The sequence below is a fragment of the Cyprinodon tularosa genome, unplaced genomic scaffold, assembly GCF_016077235.1.
Source record: "Cyprinodon tularosa strain WSP-4 unplaced genomic scaffold, ASM1607723v1 ctg1135, whole genome shotgun sequence".
Classification (NCBI taxonomy): Eukaryota; Metazoa; Chordata; class Actinopteri; order Cyprinodontiformes; family Cyprinodontidae; genus Cyprinodon; species Cyprinodon tularosa.
This window is the reverse complement of record NW_024037932.1, coordinates 258,495-281,614: the sequence shown is the minus strand read 5'-3', so window position 1 is coordinate 281,614 and position 23,120 is coordinate 258,495. Positions and strand designations below refer to the sequence as shown.

At 48.5% G+C, this 23,120-nt stretch overlaps 1 protein-coding gene across 2 annotated transcripts in view; it reads left to right on the top strand.

Moving 5' to 3' along the window:
* agap1 (ArfGAP with GTPase domain, ankyrin repeat and PH domain 1) overlaps positions 1–23,120 on the top strand; it is a 122,155-nt gene that overhangs the window by 8,993 nt on the left and 90,042 nt on the right. The window contains exon 1 of one of the 2 annotated variants that reach the window (XM_038303336.1): positions 8,150–9,497. The exons of the other annotated variant lie outside the window; for it this stretch is intronic. Within the exon in view, the coding sequence (XP_038159264.1) occupies positions 8,510–9,497 (988 nt within the window). The 5' untranslated portion in view covers positions 8,150–8,509. Of the gene's footprint in view, positions 1–8,149; positions 9,498–23,120 lie in introns of those variants that run through there. 2 annotated transcript variants of the gene reach the window in all.

The window sequence follows — 23,120 nt, the reverse complement described above, 5'->3', positions numbered from 1 at the left end:
TGATAATAAAGTCCTAAAATTATGAGAATAAAGTCGTAAAATTACGATAATAAAGTCCTAAGATTATGAGAATAAAGTTGTAAATTTACGTTGTAATATTAATGAGAATAAAGTCTTAAAATTGCGACAATAAAGTTACAAAATTTCGATGATAAAATCCTAAGATTATGAGAATAAAGTCGTAAAATCACGATAATAAAGTCCTAAAATTATGAGAATAAAGTCGTAAATTTACGTCGTAATATTAACGAGAATAAACTCAAAAATTATGATAATAAAGTCCTAAGATTATGAGAATAAAGTCGTAAAATTACGATAATAAAGTCCTAAATTTACGTCGTAATATTAACGAGAATAAAGTCTTACAATTACGAAACGTCTGTAGCTCTATTATAGAAACGTCTGTAGCTCTATCATAGAAACGTCTGTAGCTCTATTATAGAAACGTCTGTAGCTCTATTATAGAAACGTCTATAGCTCTATCATAGAAACGCCTGTAGCTCTACTATAGAAACGCCTGTAGCTCTATCATAGAAACGTCTGTAGCTCTATCATAGAAACGTCTGTAGCTCTATCATAGAAACGTCTGTAGCTCTATCATAGAAACGTCTGTAGCTCTATCATAGAAACGTCTGTAGCTCTATTATAGAAACGTCTGTAGCTCTATCATAGAAACGTCTGTAGCTCTATTATAGAAATGTCTGTAGCTCTATTATAGAAATGTCTGTAGCTCTATTATAGAAACGTCTGTAGCTCTATCATAGAAACGTCTGTAGCTCTATTATAGAAACGTCTGTAGCTCTATCATAGAAACGTCTGTAGCTCTATCATAGAAACGTCTGTAGCTCTATCATAGAAACGCCTGTAGCTCTATCATAGAAACGTCTGTAGCTCTATTATAGAAACGTCTGTAGCTCTATCATAGAAACGTCTGCAGCTCTATCATAGAAACATCTGTAGCTCTACTATAGAAACGCCTGTAGCTCTATCATAGAAACGTCTGTAGCTCTATCATAGAAACGCCTGTAGCTCTATCATAGAAACGTCTGCAGCTCTATCATAGAAACATCTGTAGCTCTACTATAGAAACGCCTGTAGCTCTATCATAGAAACGTCTGTAGCTCTATCATAGAAACATCTGTAGCTCTACTATAGAAACGCCTGTAGCTCTATCATAGAAACATCTGCAGCTCTATCATAGAAACATCTGTAGCTCTACTATAGAAACGCCTGTAGCTCTATCATAGAAACGTCTGTAGCTCTATCATAGAAACATCTGTAGCTCTACTATAGAAACGCCTGTAGCTCTATCATAGAAACGTCTGTAGCTCTATCATAGAAACATCTGTAGCTCTACTATAGAAACGCCTGTAGCTCTATCATAGAAACGTCTGTAGCTCTATCATAGAAACATCTGTAGCTCTACTATAGAAACGCCTGTAGCTCTATCATAGAAACATCTGCAGCTCTATCATAGAAACATCTGTAGCTCTACTATAGAAACGCCTGTAGCTCTATCATAGAAACATCTGCAGCTCTATCATAGAAACGTCTGTAGCTCTACTATAGAAACGTCTGTAGCTCTATTATAGAAACGTCTGTAGCTCTATCATAGAAACGTCTGTAGCTCTACTATAGAAACGTCTGTAGCTCTATCATAGAAACGTCTGTAGCTCTATCATAGAAACGTCTGTAGCTCTACTATAGAAACGTCTGTAGCTCTATTATAGAAACGTCTGTAGCTCTATTATAGAAATGTCTGTAGCTCTACTATAGAAACGTCTGTAGCTCTATTATAGAAACGTCTGTAGCTCTATTATAGAAACGTCTGTAGCTCTATTATAGAAACGTCTGTAGCTCTATCATAGAAACGTCTGTAGCTCTACTATAGAAACGTCTGTAGCTCTATTATAGAAACGTCTGTAGCTCTATCATAGAAATGTCTGTAGCTCTATTATAGAAATGTCTGTAGCTCTATCATAGAAACGTCTGTAGCTCTATCATAGAAACGTCTGTAGCTCTATTATAGAAATGTCTGTAGCTCTATTATAGAAATGTCTGTAGCTCTATCATAGAAACGTCTGTAGCTCTATCATAGAAACGTCTGTAGCTCTATCATAGAAACGTCTGTAGCTCTATCATAGAAACGTCTGTAGCTCTATCATAGAAACGTCTGTAGCTCTATCATAGAAACGTCTGTAGCTCTATTATAGAAATGTCTGTAGCTCTATTATAGAAATGTCTGTAGCTCTATCATAGAAACGTCTGTAGCTCTATTATAGAAATGTCTGTAGCTCTATTATAGAAATGTCTGTAGCTCTATCATAGAAACGTCTGTAGCTCTATCATAGAAACGTCTGTAGCTCTATCATAGAAACGTCTGTAGCTCTATCATAGAAACGTCTGTAGCTCTATCATAGAAACGTCTGTAGCTCTATTATAGAAATGTCTGTAGCTCTATCATAGAAACGTCTGTAGCTCTATTATAGAAATGTCTGTAGCTCTATTATAGAAACGTCTGTAGCTCTATCATAGAAACGTCTGTAGCTCTATCATAGAAACGTCTGTAGCTCTATCATAGAAACGTCTGTAGCTCTATTATAGAAACGTCTGTAGCTCTATCATAGAAACGTCTGTAGCTCTATCATAGAAACGTCTGTAGCTCTATCATAGAAACGTCTGTAGCTCTATCATAGAAACGTCTGTAGCTCTATCATAGAAACGTCTGTAGCTCTATTATAGAAACGTCTGTAGCTCTATTATAGAAACGTCTGTAGCTCTATCATAGAAACGTCTGTAGCTCTATCATAGAAACGTCTGTAGCTCTATCATAGAAACGTCTGTAGCTCTATCATAGAAACGTCTGTAGCTCTATTATAGAAACGTCTGTAGCTCTATCATAGAAACGTCTGTAGCTCTATCATAGAAACGTCTGTAGCTCTATCATAGAAACGTCTGTAGCTCTATCATAGAAACGTCTGTAGCTCTATCATAGAAACGTCTGTAGCTCTATTATAGAAATGTCTGTAGCTCTATCATAGAAACGTCTGTAGCTCTATCATAGAAACGTCTGTAGCTCTATTATAGAAATGTCTGTAGCTCTATTATAGAAACGTCTGTAGCTCTATCATAGAAACGTCTGTAGCTCTATCATAGAAACGTCTGTAGCTCTATTATAGAAATGTCTGTAGCTCTATCATAGAAACGTCTGTAGCTCTATCATAGAAACGTCTGTAGCTCTATCATAGAAACGTCTGTAGCTCTATCATAGAAACGTCTGTAGCTCTATCATAGAAACGTCTGTAGCTCTATTATAGAAATGTCTGTAGCTCTATCATAGAAACGTCTGTAGCTCTATCATAGAAACGTCTGTAGCTCTATTATAGAAATGTCTGTAGCTCTATTATAGAAACGTCTGTAGCTCTATCATAGAAACGTCTGTAGCTCTATCATAGAAACGTCTGTAGCTCTATTATAGAAATGTCTGTAGCTCTATTATAGAAATGTCTGTAGCTCTATCATAGAAACGTCTGTAGCTCTATCATAGAAACGTCTGTAGCTCTATCATAGAAACGTCTGTAGCTCTATTATAGAAATGTCTGTAGCTCTATCATAGAAATGTCTGTAGCTCTATCATAGAAACGTCTGTAGCTCTATCATAGAAACGTCTGTAGCTCTATCATAGAAACGTCTGTAGCTCTATCATAGAAACGTCTGTAGCTCTATTATAGAAATGTCTGTAGCTCTATCATAGAAACGTCTGTAGCTCTATCATAGAAACGTCTGTAGCTCTATCATAGAAACGTCTGTAGCTCTATTATAGAAACGTCTGTAGCTCTATTATAGAAATGTCTGTAGCTCTATTATAGAAACGTCTGTAGCTCTATCATAGAAACGTCTGTAGCTCTATTATAGAAACGTCTGTAGCTCTATCATAGAAACGTCTGTAGCTCTATCATAGAAACGTCTGTAGCTCTATTATAGAAATGTCTGTAGCTCTATTATAGAAATGTCTGTAGCTCTATCATAGAAACGTCTGTAGCTCTATTATAGAAACGTCTGTAGCTCTATCATAGAAACGTCTGTAGCTCTATTATAGAAACGTCTGTAGCTCTATCATAGAAACGTCTGTAGCTCTATTATAGAAATGTCTGTAGCTCTATTATAGAAATGTCTGTAGCTCTATTATAGAAATGTCTGTAGCTCTATCATAGAAACGTCTGTAGCTCTATTATAGAAACGTCTGTAGCTCTATCATAGAAACGTCTGTAGCTCTATCATAGAAACGTCTGTAGCTCTATTATAGAAACGTCTGTAGCTCTATCATAGAAACGTCTGTAGCTCTATTATAGAAACGTCTGTAGCTCTATCATAGAAACGTCTGTAGCTCTATTATAGAAATGTCTGTAGCTCTATTATAGAAATGTCTGTAGCTCTATTATAGAAACGTCTGTAGCTCTATCATAGAAACGTCTGTAGCTCTATTATAGAAACGTCTGTAGCTCTATCATAGAAACGTCTGTAGCTCTATCATAGAAACGTCTGTAGCTCTATTATAGAAACGTCTGTAGCTCTATCATAGAAACGTCTGTAGCTCTATCATAGAAACGTCTGTAGCTCTATCATAGAAACGTCTGTAGCTCTATTATAGAAACGTCTGTAGCTCTATTATAGAAACGTCTGTAGCTCTATCATAGAAACGTCTGTAGCTCTATTATAGAAGCGTCTGTAGCTCTATTATAGAAATGTCTGTAGCTCTATCATAGAAACGTCTGTAGCTCTATTATAGAAGCGTCTGTAGCTCTATTATAGAAATGTCTGTAGCTCCCCTCTGTTTAAGGAAGCAGAAATGAATCAGTCGAAGCAGGAAGGAACTGAAGTTAAACTAGATTCCTCTCTAGATGTTGCAGCTCTACCATGTTCCTCCACCAGGGAGCAGCAGTCAGGCCTTATTTAACAGCAGCTGATGGGGACCCCAGCATAGAGCTGAGGGGAACCCCTAATCAGACGCAGTGGCCAATGAGGGATTGCTTCCCAAAGCAGAGCTTGTTTTATCAGCAATCCTGAAAGAAAGGATCAGATCATGTGGAGCTGATGAGTTTCTACTGATGCAGACATCAGATGATCTGATGGTTTCATTGGTTCGTATGAAAGGAGGAGGGCGGAGTCAATAAAAGCTTCAGAGCTTAGCATCAGATGCTAATGCTGGTTATAGCGACCGTCGCTACCCGATCAGCTCATTCACACTTCCAGATATACATCCGGGGCGCCTCCAGTTTAGTTTGTAAAAAAAGTCCTAAATTACGTTTTCCCTCCTTAGAAAAAGTCAGCGTACTAAAATATAATATATTAAAGGTTAATAATGTATTTCCTGAGAAAATAAAAACATTTAAATCCTTTCTGTTTTATCCTGATGTGTAGAGGAAATGGGATGCTACGCTAATTCCAGGAGCTAATTTTATCAGCTTTGGATTCAAACATAAATCTAGTCTTTCTGAGTTTAATGTTTTCTTTTCATGTTAACATTATGCTATATATTGGTAATCTAAAGAAAGAAACAACTAGAATGCAGATAAACATGTTTTAATCAGATTTACTGCTCTGATCATGATGACGTCAGAGAAGCTGTTTGACGGAGAAAATGGAAAAAAACATCAAAAATATCTCAGAAAAATCATAAAACATTTTTAAAGATGTGAATTAGCATTCTTTGGTGAGTTGAGGATAGAAATAAGTATTTTTAGACATATATTTTTTATGCGCATGTGCAGGACGGGCGGTGCTTCAGGGACCGCCTGTAGCGACAGCGACCATTGCTAAATGCTCGTATGAAGTGATGAGTTTGAAATGTTCCTCTCGTCTGGTTTCCTTCATGATGGAAGCTGTTGAACCCTGATGGGTCGCCGTTTGTTTCATGAACTAAAATGACCGATAATCCAGCTTATCATTTTGGAAATGATGTGAAGCTTCTGTTCATATCTGGTCGCACAGAGACATGGCTGCTGCAGTGTCTGGTTTTAGATCTTTGCTTTCCTGTGAAATCAGTCGCAGTGAAGTCCAGTTCTTCTCGATATTGTGATTTTATTCTCATAGTTTATGAATTTATTGACTTTATTCTTGTCATTTTATGGCCCTTTTCTCATAATATTGAGACTTTGCGATTTTATTTTAACCCAGAGCAGAGGAGGTGTCTGTTCGGACCCTCCCCTCTGTAATGAACCACTCAGACCAAGGATCAGCCATGTGGTGGCGGGGGTCAAAGGTCAGCAGATAAACCTGAGCAGGATCTAAGGCTGAGGAATGTCGTGTCACACAAGAATCTGCAGAAGTTCTGATCCGTTTCACCTTCGATTGAAGAAAGATGGATCCATTCAGGCGCCGACAGACGGGTTCTGGACCTGAGCTCCTGATGCCCCCGATTATAGAGGAGAGCCGCAGGAGGAGGCTCCTCTGAAGGAGGAAAACATGGCCGACGCTCAGGAACACTGACCTAGATGGAGGAGGAGGTCTGATGGGTGGGAGAAGGTTTCCTCTCCTTAGAGGGAGGGAGGATGTGGAGCAGAACATAAAGGGAAGAACAGAAAGAAGAGAAGCAGGAGTTGAAGAGGAGGAGGAGCAGGGAGGAGGAGGAGCAGGGAGGAGGAGGAGCAGGGAGGAGGAGGAGCAGGGAGGAGGAGGTCTGATGGGTGGGAGAAGGTTTCCTCTCCTTAGAGGGAGGGAGGATGTGGAGCAGAACATAAAGGGAAGAACAGAAAGAAGAGAAGCAGGAGCTGAAGAGGAGGAGGAGCAGGGAGGAGGGTGGAAAATGGAAGAAGGGTTGAACTCCTCAGGAGCTGTTTGATGTCTGCCTGCTGCACCTTCTAACAGGATGAAACTGTTTGATCTTTTAAAAAACGGAGGAGGAGGAGGAGGAGGAGGGAGGGAGGAGGATGAAGGGGAGGAGGAGGAGGAGGAGGGGGGGGGGGTAGACCTGAACTACTTCTGCTCAGACCCAGAACATGTTCATGGAGGAGTCAGGTGCTCCGTATTCAGGCTCCAGCAGGTCAGAGGTCGTCTCCTCCAGTAGAAGGACCTCCTGCAGGAGGAGCTGCTGGCTGGACATGGAGGTTCTGGTTCTGATGGGACGGGAGGCCCGGTTACTGTCTGAGGAGAAGGTCCGACCAATGTTTACCTTCTGCTCTGCTCCCTGGGTTTGAGGAGGCGCTGATCCAGTGTGTCTGAGCCTGCAGGGAGGAGGGACAGGAGGAGGAGGAGGAGGAGGCTCCACCCTGCTCATTAGAGCAAAGCAGGCAGGAAAACCAGGACTGGATCAGGATCCTTGAAAAGAGAGAAATTGGTTTGAAATAATCAGTTTAGATGAATAATTATTCTGCAGTTTAAATAAAACTGAAGCAGACTTCAGTCTGTAGTTATCAATCAGTTAATGACTGGTTAATAATCAGTTAATGATCAGTTAATGACTGGTTAATAATCAGTTAATGATCAGTTAATGACTGGTTAATAATCAGTTAATAATCAGTTAATGACTGGTTAAAGCTGCAGTCTGTAACATTGAGGAGAGAGCAGACTTCGACTGAAAATTTGAAGAAAAACAGGTTTCACGCCACTCCCCCACCCTCTCTGCTTCACCTCCAAGCTCCACCCCTCTCACAGCATCTGCGCGGCTACCGCATGCGACCAGAAGGGGGGGGGGGGCGGGATTCAGCGTGTGTGAGCTGTGATTGACACTCCATCAGACACTCATCTGGCTGTGATTGGTTGTTTTGACTCGTCCCGAATTATTCTTTCCAGATTGAAATACAGGCAGTAGGCGGGACCAATTGAAGCAGTTTTTTTCACAGGTTACATATCACATGTACTGCTGTCTGGGCATAGGGACAGTTTTAGCCAATATGACAAAAAAAGTGATTTTTAAAAACTTACAGACTTCAGCTTTAATAAGCAGTTAATGATTATTCATTATTTAGTATTTAATTATTATTAGTTATTAATTGGTTAATAAATGAGAACCAGTGATCCTCCAGCAGAAGCAGGTCAGAGGGTTAAAGTTCTGTGGAGCCGCCCCAGCTGTGATCCAGTCCAGGTTTCCTCCCGCCCCATTTCTCCCTCCTCCCTCCTCCCCCCTCCTCCCTCCCCTGTGTGGGTGTCAGTGATCAGGCAGAGCAGCTCAGACTGCAGCAGGACTCCGTAGCTCCCGGTCGGCTCCTTTCTCCGTCTGTCAGGACGAGACGAGCTCTGAGAGCTCAGCTTTGGTCTCAGGTGAAGTGGGAGGCGGGGGAGGAGGAGGGCCTCCGCCCCGGAGCTCTGAGGGAGGAGATGAAAGCACAATGGGAGCAGGAGGTCTGGGTGGCTGCTCTGTGACACGGAAACGCTGCTGGATGAGCTCTGATAGGAGAGCGGATCCTCTGGGATGAGCTGGGAATGTGCTTCCTGTGAGGAACATCTGGAATACTGAGAGGAGAACAGGAGGAGAACGGAGGAGGAGAACAGCAGCCGGGTCGGTGTGGGGATGTTCCTGCTGGAGCAGATGGAGAGAGGAACTCCTCAGAGGAAGACCGTCTACAGGATCTCCCTGACGCTGGTGAAGAGGGAGAGTCTGGATGAACCCAGGGGGGAGGAGGAGGGGGGCCCCCCACCGGGGGCCGTCAGGAAGGAGGGGGGTTTGTTGGAGCAGCTGAAGGAGGTGGAGGACGAGTCTGAGGGTCTGAGTGGATCCCATGGCTTCATGAGGAGATTCAGGACGTTCAGCACCGGCCAGCTGGAGCTGGGCCGCATCAGGAGGTGCAGGAGGAGCCAGAGGGAGGAGCCCGGGGGGAAGGAGCCCGGGGGGAAGGAGCCCGGGGGGAAGGAGCCCGGGGGAAAGGAGCCCGCAGGGAAGGAGCCTGTCAAGGCTGAGACCGCTGCTGCCAAGGTTAGGAGGCTCCTGAAGGCCCGCAGCATGGAGGAGAGGAGCCCCCCTCCAGGGACCAATGGGGCCCCTTCTCCCCCCTGGAAGCCGGGGCTCCTTCAGCGCAGCTTCAGTTTCAGAACCAGGATCAGCGGAGAGCTGCTGCGTCTGAGGGCCCTGTCCAGACAGAGGCACCACAGCAGCTCCGACTGCATCACCGGGCCCCCCACCGGGCCCCCGACCCCCACAACCCGCCGCCACAGCCGGGAAAAGAGCCGCACCCTGGAGGTGGGCGCCGTCCTCAACCGGACCGACTCCCTGACGGAGTTAAGCCGTCGGGAGAGGGCCCGGGGCAACAAGAACCGGACCCTGGACAACAGCGACCTGCTGCGGCTGAGGGCCGAGGGAGAGGGGGGGTCCCTGCTGCGGGGGGGCGGGGGCCGCTCCAGCGAAAGGCGTCTGGGTCGCTTCTTCAGCGGGATCTTCTCCAGGAGGGACGGCGGGGCCAGTCCGGCCGGGAGCCCCGGCTTTGGGCGGTCCCTGAGGCGCAGCAGGAGGACGGCGTCCTCGCAGTCCAGCACGGATAGCGTGAACGGAACCGGCGCCGACGGTAACCGCACCACACACAGAACCTGCAGCTCTGCTCCGCTGCAGAACTGGGCCGCGGGGCGGAGCGCCGACCGCTGAGCAAACATCCTGTTTCCATCCAGGGTGGAAAACCTGACCCGGTTCTGATGCCGCATCGTCCCACTGATTACCAGCAGAGGTTCTGACCCGGTCCGTTTATCCTCAGCTACCCGCTTCTGTTCTGAAGTTCTGACCTGGTTCTAGCAGACAGGAAGTGTTCCTAGAGCTGATGGTTCTCTAGGAACTGTAGGTCTGAGGTTCTGACCCGTCTCTATAGGGTCTGAGGTTCTGACCCGGCTTAGCTGACTCAGATTTTTTCCTGTTAGAATAGAACTCTGATCATTTCTCACGTTGGGTTGCTGATGGCGTCGGAGGGCCGTTAGTTTGGACCGGTTCTGGACCGGTTCTGCTTGTTCTGCTGAGTTTCCTCAGGTGGAGCTCCTGGAGGTGGACTGACAGGTCTGAGGGAGGCGCATGAGGAGGAGGTCCTCCACATTGCTGGGATTCCTGGGCACCTCTAAGCCTAGACACCTGGGGGGGGGTGGGGGGGGTGACCTACATCCACAGCCAAGCAGAAGTAATGTCCTCCTATCAGCAGCGTCTCTGCTTCCTGAGGACAGAGGACTGAGCACGCTCAGACGCTCTGCAGGAGGTGTTAGGAGGCAGGAGGTCAGGTTAGGAGGCAGGAGGTCGGGTTAGGAGGCAGGAGGTCGGGTTAGGAGGCAGGATGTCGAATAGGAAGCAGGAGGTCGGGTTAGGAAGCAGGAGGTCAGGTTAGGAGGCAGGAGGTCAGGTTAGGAGGCAGGAGGTCGGGTTAGGAGCCAGGAGGTCAGGTTAGGAAGCAGGAGGTCGGGTTAGGAGCCAGGAGGTCGGGTTAGGAGGCAGGAGGTCGGGTTAGGAGGCAGGATGTCGAATAGGAAGCAGGAGGTCAGGTTAGGAGGCAGGAGGTCAGGTTAGGAGGCAGGAGGTCGGGTTAGGAGCCAGGAGGTCAGGTTAGGAAGCAGGAGGTCGGGTTAGGAGCCAGGAGGTCAGGTTAGGAAGCAGGAGGTCAGGTTAGGAGGCAGGAGGTCAAGTTAGGATGTCGAATAGGAAGCAGGAGGTCAGGTTAGGAGGCAGGAGGTCGGGTTAGGAGGCAGGATGTCGAATAGGAAGCAGGAGGTCAGGTTAGGAGGCAGGAGGTCAGGTTAGGAGGGGCAGGAGGTCGGGTTAGGAGGCAGGAGGTCGGGTTAGGAAGCAGGAGGTCGGGTTAGGAGGCAGGAGGTCGGGTTAGGAGGCAGGAGGTCGGGTTAGGAGGCAGGAGGTCGGGTTAGGAGGCAGGAGGTCGGGTTAGGAGGCAGGATGTCGAATAGGAAGCAGGAGGTCAGGTTAGGAGGCAGGAGGTCAGGTTAGGAGGCAGAGGTCAAGTTAGGATGTCGAATAGGAAGCAGGAGGTCAGGTTAGGAGGCAGGAGGTCGGGTTAGGAAGCAGGAGGTCAGGTTAGGAGGCAGGAGGTCGGGTTAGGAGGCAGGAGGTCGGGTTAGGAGGCAGGAGGTCGGGTTAGGAGGCAGGAGGTCGGGTTAGGAGGCAGGAGGTCGGGTTAGGAAGCAGGAGGTCAGGTTAGGAGGCAGGAGGTCGGGTTAGGAGGCAGGAGGTCGGGTTAGGAGGCAGGAGGTCGGGTTAGGAGGCAGGAGGTCGGGTTAGGAGGCAGGAGGTCGGGTTAGGAGGCAGGAGGTCAGGTTAGGAGGCAGGATGTCGAATAGGAAGCAGGAGGTGTCAGCAGGGTTTCATCCTTAATCTCCAGGTGTTCCTCTAACAGCCCACAGCACTACAGCTCCTGTCTGTGCTTTTAAAGGCTGATGTTCAGCTGCTCATGTTTCCAGATGGTCGGACCTCCAGCTCTGGGTTAGTTTATTAGCTGGCTGCTGTTTCACCTGCAGGTCAGAGGTCACCCAGAGGTCACCCAGAGGTCACCCAGAGGTCACACAGAGGTCATCCAGAGGTCACAGAGCTGCTGTGGTCTGTCCTGCAGCTGCTCTCTCTTCAGACTGATGAAGCTCCTTCTCTGGGAGCTCCTCCCTCCCTCTAATCCCCTGATCAGTCTCCTCCTCCTTTCTGATGTAAGCATCAAATCCTCCTGAGGAGCGCGGCCAGCTCCTGGTGATGCTGAGGAGATAGGAGGAGGTCCCAGTTCCTCCAACACCTTCAGCATTCGGCAGCGACAGCATGACCTGCTCTGGTCAGAGGGTAACGCTGCTGAAGCTGCTGGTTCCCAGTAAGACCCAAACCATTCCTATAATGGGACTGAAGCTTTGACTTGTGGAATTAGGAGATTAAAGCAGCTTCTAATCCTGACCCACTGAACCAGAGGGACAGGCTGTGGATCAAAGAGCAGATCTATAGCAAACAGATGCAGCCCGTCAGGTTCTAAAGGCTGCTGCTGCTTCTCTGACCCAGACTCTGAAACTGACTTCCTGCCTCTCAGCTGACAGAGATCTGAGTTTAAAAATAAAAAGCCTGACAGTGAGTCAGGAGCAGGAGAGTGGAGGATGGACAGACTGCAGGCTGACTGCACGCTGGCTGCAGGCGGACTGCAGGCTGGCTGCAGGCGGACTGCACGCTGGCTGCAGGCGGACTGCACGCTGGCTGCAGGCGGACTGCACGCTGGCTGCACGCTGGCTGCAGGCTGGCTGCAGGCGGACTGCAGGCTGGCTGCAGGCGGACTGCACGCTGGCTGCAGGCGGACTGCACGCTGGCTGCAGGCGGACTGCACGCTGGCTGCAGGCGGACTGCAGGCTGACTGCAGGCGGACTGCAGGCGGACTGCAGGCTGACTGCAGGCGGACTGCACGCTGGCTGCACGCTGTCTGCATGCTGACTGCACGCTGGCTGCAGGCGGACTGCAGGCTGGCTGCACGCTGGCTGCAGGCGGACTGCAGGCTGGCTGCAGGCGGACTGCACGCTGGCTGCAGGCGGACTGCACGCTGGCTGCAGGCGGACTGCACGCTGGCTGCACGCTGGCTGCAGGCTGGCTGCAGGCGGACTGCAGGCTGGCTGCAGGCGGACTGCACGCTGGCTGCAGGCGGACTGCACGCTGGCTGCAGGCGGACTGCACGCTGGCTGCAGGCGGACTGCAGGCTGACTGCAGGCGGACTGCAGGCGGACTGCAGGCTGACTGCAGGCGGACTGCACGCTGGCTGCACGCTGGCTGCAGGCGGACTGCACGCTGGCTGCAGGCGGACTGCAGGCTGGCTGCACGCTGGCTGCAGGCGGACTGCAGGCTGGCTGCACGCTGGCTGCAGGCGGACTGCAGGCTGGCTGCAGGCGGACTGCAGGCTGGCTGCAGGCGGACTGCAGGCTGGCTGCAGGCGGACTGCAGGCTGGCTGCAGGCGGACTGCAGGCTGGCTGCAGGCGGACTGCACGCTGGCTGCAGGCGGACTGCACGCTGGCTGCAGGCGGACTGCACGCTGGCTGCAGGCGGACTGCAGGCTGACTGCAGGCGGACTGCACGCTGGCTGCAGGCGGACTGCACGCTGGCTGCAGGCGGACTGCACGCTGGCTGCAGGCGGACTGCAGGCTGACTGCAGGCGGACTGCACGCTGGCTGCACGCTGGCTGCAGGCGGACTGCAGGCTGGCTGCACGCTGGCTGCACGCTGGCTGCAGGCGGACTGCAGGCTGGCTGCAGGCGGACTGCAGGCTGGCTGCAGGCGGACTGCACGCTGGCTGCAGGCGGACTGCACGCTGGCTGCAGGCGGACTGCACGCTGGCTGCAGGCGGACTGCAGGCTGACTGCAGGCGGACTGCACGCTGGCTGCACGCTGGCTGCAGGCGGACTGCACGCTGGCTGCAGGCGGACTGCAGGCTGACTGCAGGCGGACTGCACGCTGGCTGCAGGCGGACTGCAGGCTGGCTGCACGCTGGCTGCAGGCTGGCTGCAGGCGGACTGCAGGCTGGCTGCAGGCGGACTGCACGCTGGCTGCAGGCGGACTGCACGCTGGCTGCAGGCGGACTGCAGGCTGGCTGCACGCGGGCTGCACGCTGGCTGCAGGCGGACTGCAGGCTGGCTGCAGGCGGACTGCAGGCTGGCTGCAGGCGGACTGCAGGCTGGCTGCAGGCGGACTGCAGGCTGACTGCAGGCGGACTGCAGGCTGGCTGCACGCTGGCTGCAGGCGGACTGCACGCTGGCTGCAGGCGGACTGTAGGCTGGCTGCAGGCGGACTGCACGCTGGCTGCACGCTGGCTGCAGGCGGACTGCAGGCTGGCTGCAGGCTGGCTGCAGGTGGACTGCTCACTGGCTGCAGGCGGGCTGCAGGCGAACTGCAGGCTGGCTGCACACTGCCTGCAGCCAGCCTGCAGGCAGTGTGCAGCCAGCCTGCAGTCAGCCTGCAGCCCGCCTGCAGGCGGACTGCAGGCTGGCTGCACACTGGCTGCAGTCCGCCTGCAGGCTGGCTGCAAGCAGACTGCCAGGAACATTAGCAGGAACCATTAGCAGGAACCAAAGAGGAACCATCCCAGGCATCTACCTTCTGGGATATAGAGGGTATTGGGAACTTTTGGGTAAAGCAGACATTTAGGTTTGTGTTTTAAATGCTGATTTTGAGGAACTAGCTGGTATCTAGAAGGTGATTGGGATCCAAGTTCATCCCGAATACACTAAACATTCAACAAAGTTACTGAGAACTGGAGCTAATGACTGAAGTTCCTAGAGGTAAAGCTACCTACAAGTGAGGACTACACCCTGTCTAAGAGGCTGGTTAGTTTCTGTTATGGTTCCTAGTTTAGTTCATGGTTTAGTTCCTGTTTAATTATCAGTTTAGTTCCTGGTTTAGTTATTGGTTTATTTTCTGGTTCGGTTCCTGGTTTAGTTCCTGGTTTAATTACTGGTTTGGTTACTGGTTTAATTACTGGTTCGGTTCCTGGTTTAGTTATTGGTTTAGTTCCTGGTTTAATTACTGGTTTGGTTCCTGGTTTAATTACTGGTTTGGTTCCTGGTTTATTTACTGGTTTGCTTTCTGGTTTAGTTACTGGTTTAGTTCTTGGTTTAATTACTGGTTTAGTTATTGGTTTAATTACTGGTTTAGTTCCTGGTTTATTTACTGGTTTACTTCCTGGTTTAATTACTGGTTTGGTTCCTGGTTTATTTACTGGTTTGGTTACTGGTTTAATTACTGGTTTATTTCCTGGTTTAATTACTGGTTTGGTTCCTGGTTTATTTACTGGTTTGCTTTCTGGTTTAGTTACTGGTTTAGTTCCTGGTTTAATTACTGGTTTAGTTATTGGTTTAATTACTGGTTTAGTTCCTGGTTTAATTACTGGTTTAGTTATTGGTTTAATTACTGGTTTGGTTCCTGGTTTATTTACTGGTTTGGTTCCTGGTTTATTTACTGGTTTGCTTTCTGGTTTAGTTACTGGTTTAGTTCCTGGTTTAATTACTGGTTTAGTTATTGGTTTAATTACTGGTTTGGTTACTGGTTTATTTACTGGTTTGCTTTCTGGTTTCGTTACTGGTTTAGTTCCTGGTTTAATTACTGGTTTAGTTATTGGTTTAATTACTGGTTTAGTTCCTGGTTTAATTACTGGTTTAGTTCCTGGTTTAATTACTGGTTTGGTTCCTGGTTTATTTACTGGTTTGGTTACTGGTTTAATTACTGGTTTATTTCCTGGTTTAATTACTGGTTTAGTTCCTGGTTTAATTACTGGTTTGGTTCCTGGTTTATTTACTGGTTTGGTTACTGGTTTAATTACTGGTTTATTTCCTGGTTTAATTACTGGTTTGGTTCCTGGTTTATTTACTGGTTTGGTTACTGGTTTAATTACTGGTTCGGTTCCTGGTTTAGTTATTGGTTTAGTTCCTGGTTTAATTACTGGTTTAGTTCCTGGTTTAATTACTGGTTCGGTTCCTGGTTTAGTTATTGGTTTAGTTCCTGGTTTAATTACTGGTTTAGTTCCTGGTTTAATTACTGGTTTGGTTCCTGGTTTATTTACTGGTTTGGTTACTGGTTTAATTACTGGTTCGGTTCCTGGTTTAGTTATTGGTTTAGTTCCTGGTTTAGTTCCTGGTTTAATTACTGGTTTGGTTCCTGGTTTAATTACTGGTTTGGTTCCTGGTTTATTTACTGGTTTGCTTTCTGGTTTAGTTACTGGTTTAGTTCTTGGTTTAATTACTGGTTTAGTTATTGGTTTAATTACTGGTTTGCTTCATGGTTTAATTACTGGTTTGCTTCATGGTTTAATTACTGGTTTGGTTCCTGGTTTAATTACTGGTTTGGTTCCTGGTTTATTTACTGGTTTGCTTTCTGGTTTAATTACTGGTTTATTTCCTGGTTTAATTACTGGTTTGGTTCCTGGTTTATTTACTGGTTTGGTTACTGGTTTAATTACTGGTTCGGTTCCTGGTTTAGTTATTGGTTTAGTTCCTGGTTTAATTACTGGTTTAGTTCCTGGTTTAATTACTGGTTCGGTTCCTGGTTTAGTTATTGGTTTAGTTCCTGGTTTAATTACTGGTTTAGTTCCTGGTTTAATTACTGGTTTGGTTTCCTGGTTTATTTACTGGTTTAATTACTGGTTTGGTTCCTGGTTTATTTACTGGTTTAATTACTGGTTTGGTTCCTGGTTTATTTACTGGTTTAATTACTGGTTCGGTTCCTGGTTTAGTTATTGGTTTAGTTCCTGGTTTAATTACTGGTTTAGTTCCTGGTTTAATTACTGGTTTGGTTCCTGGTTTAATTACTGGTTTGGTTCCTGGTTTATTTACTGGTTTGCTTTCTGGTTTAGTTACTGGTTTAGTTCCTGGTTTAATTACTGGTTTGGTTACTGGTTTAATTACTGGTTCGGTTCCTGGTTTAGTTATTGGTTTAGTTCCTGGTTTAATTACTGGTTTAGTTCCTGGTTTAATTACTGGTTCGGTTCCTGGTTTAGTTATTGGTTTAGTTCCTGGTTTAATTACTGGTTCGGTTCCTGGTTTAGTTATTGGTTTAGTTCCTGGTTTAATTACTGGTTTAGTTCCTGGTTTAATTACTGGTTCGGTTCCTGGTTTAGTTATTGGTTTAGTTCCTGGTTTAATTACTGGTTCGGTTCCTGGTTTAGTTATTGGTTTAGTTCCTGGTTTAATTACTGGTTTAGTTCCTGGTTTAATTACTGGTTCGGTTCCTGGTTTAGTTATTGGTTTAGTTCCTGGTTTAATTACTGGTTTAGTTCCTGGTTTAATTACTGGTTTGGTTCCTGGTTTATTTACTGGTTTGGTTACTGGTTTAATTACTGGTTCGGTTCCTGGTTTAGTTATTGGTTTAGTTCCTGGTTTAGTTCCTGGTTTAATTACTGGTTTGGTTCCTGGTTTAATTACTGGTTTGGTTCCTGGTTTATTTACTGGTTTGCTTTCTGGTTTAGTTACTGGTTTAGTTCTTGGTTTAATTACTGGTTTAGTTATTGGTTTAATTACTGGTTTGCTTCATGGTTTAATTACTGGTTTGCTTCATGGTTTAATTACTGGTTTGGTTCCTGGTTTAATTACTGGTTTGGTTCCTGGTTTATTTACTGGTTTGCTTTCTGGTTTAATTACTGGTTTATTTCCTGGTTTAATTACTGGTTTGGTTCCTGGTTTATTTACTGGTTTGGTTACTGGTTTAATTACTGGTTCGGTTCCTGGTTTAGTTATTGGTTTAGTTCCTGGTTTAATTACTGGTTTAGTTCCTGGTTTAATTACTGGTTCGGTTCCTGGTTTAGTTATTGGTTTAGTTCCTGGTTTAATTACTGGTTTAGTTCCTGGTTTAATTACTGGTTTGGTTCCTGGTTTATTTACTGGTTTAATTACTGGTTTGGTTCCTGGTTTATTTACTGGTTTAATTACTGGTTTGGTTCCTGGTTTATTTACTGGTTTAATTACTGGTTCGGTTCCTGGTTTAGTTATTGGTTTAGTTCCTGGTTTAATTACTGGTTTAGTTCCTGGTTTAATTACTGGTTTGGTTCCTGGTTTAATTACTGGTTTGGTTCCTGGTTTATTTACTGGTTTGCTTTCTGGTTTAGTTACTGGTTTAGTTCCTGGTTTAATTACTGGTTTAGTTATTGGTTTAATTACTGGTTTGCTTCATGGTTTAATTACTGGTTTGCTTCATGGTTTAATTACTGGTTTGCTTCATGGTTTAATTACTGGTTTGCTTCATGGTTTAGTTATTGGTTTAGTTCCTGGTTTAATTACTGGTTTATTTCCTGGTTTAATTACTGGTTTGCTTACTGGTTTAGTTATTTGTTTAATTACTGGTTTGCTTACTGGTTTAGTTATTGGTTTATTTACTGGTTTAGTTCCTTGTTTAATTACTGGTTTGGTTCCTGGTTTTGTTATTGGTTTAGTTCCTGGTTTAATTACTGGTTTGGCTCCCGGTTTAATTACTGGTTTAGTTCCTTGTTTAGTTCCTGGTTTAATTACTAGTTTGGTTCTTGGTTTAGTTCCTGGTTTAATTACTAGTTTGGTTCCTGGTTTAATTACTGGTTTAGTTCCTGGTTTAATTACTGGTTAAGTTCCTGGAAATGTTCCCAGGAGGAAAAGGATCTGGGTCATTGGGATAGACCAGACACGTGTGTCTGCTCATGGAGTGTTGAAGGTTCCTCTAGCAGGAGGAACCTGGAACCTTTGGTTGGTAGAAGTGACTGCTGTGTTTCTGAGGGCGTCTGCAGTCAGAGGGATTACAGAGCAACGTAACCAGACATGTTGAGGAACCGCAGTAATGTCAGCCGGCGGGCAGAGCCGGCGTTTGAAGCCAGCCCAGTGATTCGCAGCCTCGGGTGAAGCTGCTGCCTCCTCGTCCCAGCTTGTTCCAGGTGGACGCCCACACCCACCGCCTCCAGGTTCTCCTACAGAAGCAGCTCTGTGAGCCGCTTGTTCTCACCTCAGCGGGTCCCTGGACCTCCAGCAGGAACCTGGTGCTGTGAGCGGCGGCTGTGTTTGGTGTGGGCGGAGCATGGAAGCCCGCGGCGCCCTGCCAACCCAGCAGCAGGGTGGGTGGGGGATGGTTGGTGTGATTAGAGGCGGATATTTAGGTCAGTGTGGAGCCACTGATAGCGTATCAGTGTTTTCCTGCACCCTGACCCCCGCCGTGCTGCTGGAGCTCTGCTCGTTCTGACTGATCTGATCGTCATGGAGGCTCCTGAACGCAGCTCCTCCTGTCAGGACTCGTTCAGCCGCATCATTAAGAGGCTTAAAGAGCCGCAATGATGCCAGGGCTGGGCGAGACACGGCCTGGCATCTCTGAGCACAGGCAGCGTCCGCTTGGTTCCTCTGGAGGAACCGGAACCAACACCTCTGCAGAAAATCATCAGGATGTTTGAAAGCTGCATTAGAACTCCAGGAGCTTTCTGTAGGAACTAGGAACCACGGAGAGATGATCGAACTGCTGCATTTCAGACTGAAAATCTCCTCTTTAGGAGAACCTCTGGAGGAACCTTTAGAGTCCCGGCAGTACTTGTGTTGGTGGGTCCAGTTAAAGGAACCCGGTCCACATCACTGGTTCCACCACCCCGCTGTTAGGAGGAGGGATGATGTAGATCTGTGGAAACTAGACTCTATAGAAATATGTGACATTGTTCCTGCTGGCTGAGTTCTTTGGGTTCTGATCCGAAATCCTGAACCAGACATTTTAGTGACAAAGCAGATCCCTCCAACTGGTTCTGGCTCCTGATCCGGATGGTTCTGGTTCCTGATCCATCTGGTTCTGGCTCTTGATCCATCTGGTTCTGGCTCCTGATCCATCTGGTTCTGGCTCTTGATCCATCTGGTTCTGGCTCCTGATCCATCTGGTTCTGGCTCTTGATCCATCTGGTTCTGGCTCCTGATCCATCTGGTTCTGGCTCCTGATCCATCTGGTTCTGGTCTCGGGGCCCTGAAGGATGAGCTCAGGGTGTTTGGTTCTGGTTCTGACCCGATATGTTGGTCTGACCCTGAAGAGGACTGGTGTTCTGACCCGGTTCTTCCCTCTGATGCTGCTGAACTAACCAGACCCAGAGCGGAGGCTGACCTTTGACCTCTGACCTTTGTGTTAGTTCAAAGTGAGCGCTGATCCCATGGTGTCGGAGGTCTCTGGACCGTAGCGGGTCAGCCTCTTGTCTTGTTTACGATCTGTCCCAGCCGGCCAATCACAGAGCGGCCCGTTTCACGCTCGGCCGCCTGCCGACCGCTTCCTGCTCTGATCGCCATCAGCAGGAAACTCGACACTTCCTGCTCACTGGGCCTGTTTACAGAGCTGGTACCCGTCTGACAGGTTCAGTCAGCAGCTGAGGCGCACGACAAACACGCCGCCGGCCTGCCGACATGCGGGTCTGCTTCCTGCTGGTGGATCAGAGCAGCTCCAGGAGGAAGATCTTGATCATCCAGAACCAGATCCGCCTCATGAAAACTGATCCATTTAAACATGTTTAATAAAAACCAGATAATAAAAAAGAAAAAGCTGGAAGAAGACGAGGATGGGAAGGAAGAAGAGGAAGAGGAGGAGGAGGAGGGTGAACTGATGATGATGTAACTGATGGTTACAGCAGGACGCCTGCAGGCAGTGCTGAGGGATTGGCTCCAGTGAGGGCCGGAACCAGCCTGTAAACTGGGTCTGGAACCAGCCTGTAAACGGGTCTGGAACCGGCCTGTAAACGGTTCAGAACCAGCCTGTAAACGGGTCTGAAACCAGCCTGTAAACAGGTCTGAAACCAGCCTGTAAACGGTTCAGAACCAGCCTGTAAACGGGTCTGAAACCAGCCTTTAAACGGTTTAGAACCAGCCTGTAAACGGGTCTGAAACCAGCCTGTAAACGGGCCCGAAACCAGCCTGTAAACGGGCCCGGAACCAGCCTGTAAACGGGTCTGGAACCAGCCTGTAAACGGGTCTGGAACCAGCCTGTAAACGGGTCTGGAACCAGCCTGTAAACGGGTCTGGAACCAGCCTGTAAACGGGTCTGAAACCAGCCTGTAAACGGTTCAGAACCAGCCTGTAAACGATTCTGAAACCAGCCTGTAAATGCGTCCGGAACCAGCCTGTAAGCGGGTCCGGAATCAGCCTGTAAACGGGTCTGGAACCAGCCTGTAAACGGGTCTGGAACCAGCCTGTAAACGGGTCTGGAACCAGCCTGTAAACGGGTCTGAAACCAGCCTGTAAACGGTTCAGAACCAGCCTGTAAACGATTCTGAAACCAGCCTGTAAATGCGTCCGGAACCAGCCTGTAAGCGGGTCCGGAATCAGCCTGTAAACCGCTCTGCAACCAGCCTGTAAACGGGTCTGGAACCAGCCTGTAAACGGGTCTGAAACCAGCCTGTAAACCGCTCTGGAACCGGCCTGTAAACGGGTCTGAAACCGGCCTGTAAACGGGTCTGAAACCGGCCTGTAAACGGGTCTGAAACAGGCCTGTAAACGGGTCTGAAACCAGCCTGTAAGCGGGTCTGAAACCAGCCTGTAAGCGGGTCTGAAACCAGCCTGTAAACGGCTCTGGAACCAGCCTGTAAACGGGTCTGTAACCAGCCTGTAAACGGGTCCGGAACCAGCCTGTAAACGGGTCCGGAACCAGCCTGTAAACGGGTCCGGAACCAGCCTGTAAACGGTTCAGAACCAGCCTGTAAACGATTCTGAAACCAGCCTGTAAACGGCTCTGGAACCAGCCTGTAAACGGGTCTGTAACCAACCTGTAAACGGGTCTGGAACCAGCCTGTAAACGGGTCTGGAACCAGCCTGTAAACGGGTCTGGAACCAGCCTGTAAACGGGTCTGTAACCAGCCTGTAAACGGGTCCGGAACCAGCCTGTAAGCGGGTCAGAAACCAGCCTGTAAACGGTCAGAACCAGCCTGTAAACGGGTCCGGAACCAGCCTGTAAACGGGTCCGGAACCAGCCTGTAAACGGGTCCGGAACCAGCCTGTAAACGGGTCCGGAACCAGCCTGTAAACGGGTCCGGAACCAGCCTGTAAACGGGTCCGAAACCAGCCTGTAAACGGTCAGAACCAGCCTGTAAACGGGTCTGGAACCAGCCTGTAAACGGGTCTGGAACCAGCCTGTAAACGGGTCTGGAACCAGCCTGTAAACGGGTCCGGAACCAGCCTGTAAACGGTCAGAACCAGCCTGTAAACCGGTCTGAAACCAGCCTGTAAACGGGTCCAGAACCAGCCTGTAAACGGTTCAGAACCAGCCTGTAAACCAGTCTGAAACCAGCCTGTAAGCGGGTCCGGAACCAGCCTGTAAACAGCTCTTGAACTAGCCTGTAAACGGTTCAGAACCAGCCTGCGCTGTCAGCCTGTGTCCCCCAGCTGCAGAGCAGATGCTGACCCAGAACCAGCCTTTAAACGGGTCAGAACCAGCCTGTAAACAGGTCAGAACCAGCCTGTAAACAGGTCAGAACCAGCCTGTAAACAGGTCAGAACCAGCCTGTAAACAGGTCAGAACCAGCCTGCGCTGTCAGCCTGTGTCCCCCGAGCTGCAGAGCAGATGCTGACCCAGGACCAGCCTTTAAACGGGTCAGAACCAGCCTGTAAACGGGTCTGGAACCAGCCTGTAAACAGGTCAGAACCAGCCTGCGCTGTCAGCCTGTGTCCCCCGAGCTGCAGAGCAGATGCTGACCCAGGACCAGCCTTTAAACGGGTCAGAACCAGCCTGTAAACGGCTCTGGAACCAGCCTGTAAACGGGTCTGTAACCAACCTGTAAACGGGTCTGGAACCAGCCTGTAAACGGGTCTGGAACCAGCCTGTAAACGGGTCTGGAACCAGCCTGTAAACGGGTCTGTAACCAGCCTGTAAACGGGTCCGGAACCAGCCTGTAAGCGGGTCAGAAACCAGCCTGTAAACGGTCAGAACCAGCCTGTAAACGGGTCCGGAACCAGCCTGTAAACGGGTCCGGAACCAGCCTGTAAACGGGTCCGGAACCAGCCTGTAAACGGGTCCGGAACCAGCCTGTAAACGGGTCCGGAACCAGCCTGTAAACGGGTCCGAAACCAGCCTGTAAACGGTCAGAACCAGCCTGTAAACGGGTCTGGAACCAGCCTGTAAACGGGTCTGGAACCAGCCTGTAAACGGGTCTGGAACCAGCCTGTAAACCGGTCTGAACCAGCCTGTAAACGGTCAGAACCAGCCTGTAAACCGGTCTGAAACCAGCCTGTAAACGGGTCCAGAACCAGCCTGTAAACGGTTCAGAACCAGCCTGTAAACCAGTCTGAAACCAGCCTGTAAGCGGGTCCGGAACCAGCCTGATAACAGCTCTTGAACTAGCCTGTAAACGGTTCAGAACCAGCCTGCGCTGTCAGCCTGTGTCCCCCAGCTGCAGAGCAGATGCTGACCCAGAACCAGCCTTTAAACGGGTCAGAACCAGCCTGTAAACAGGTCAGAACCAGCCTGTAAACAGGTCAGAACCAGCCTGTAAACAGGTCAGAACCAGCCTGTAAACAGGTCAGAACCAGCCTGCGCTGTCAGCCTGTGTCCCCCGAGCTGCAGAGCAGATGCTGACCCAGGACCAGCCTTTAAACGGGTCAGAACCAGCCTGTAAACGGGTCTGGAACCAGCCTGTAAACAGGTCAGAACCAGCCTGCGCTGTCAGCCTGTGTCCCCCCAGCTGCAGAGCAGATGCTGACCCAGGACCAGCCCGGTTTACCTTCTCAGCCCGGTGTGAAGCCTCCAC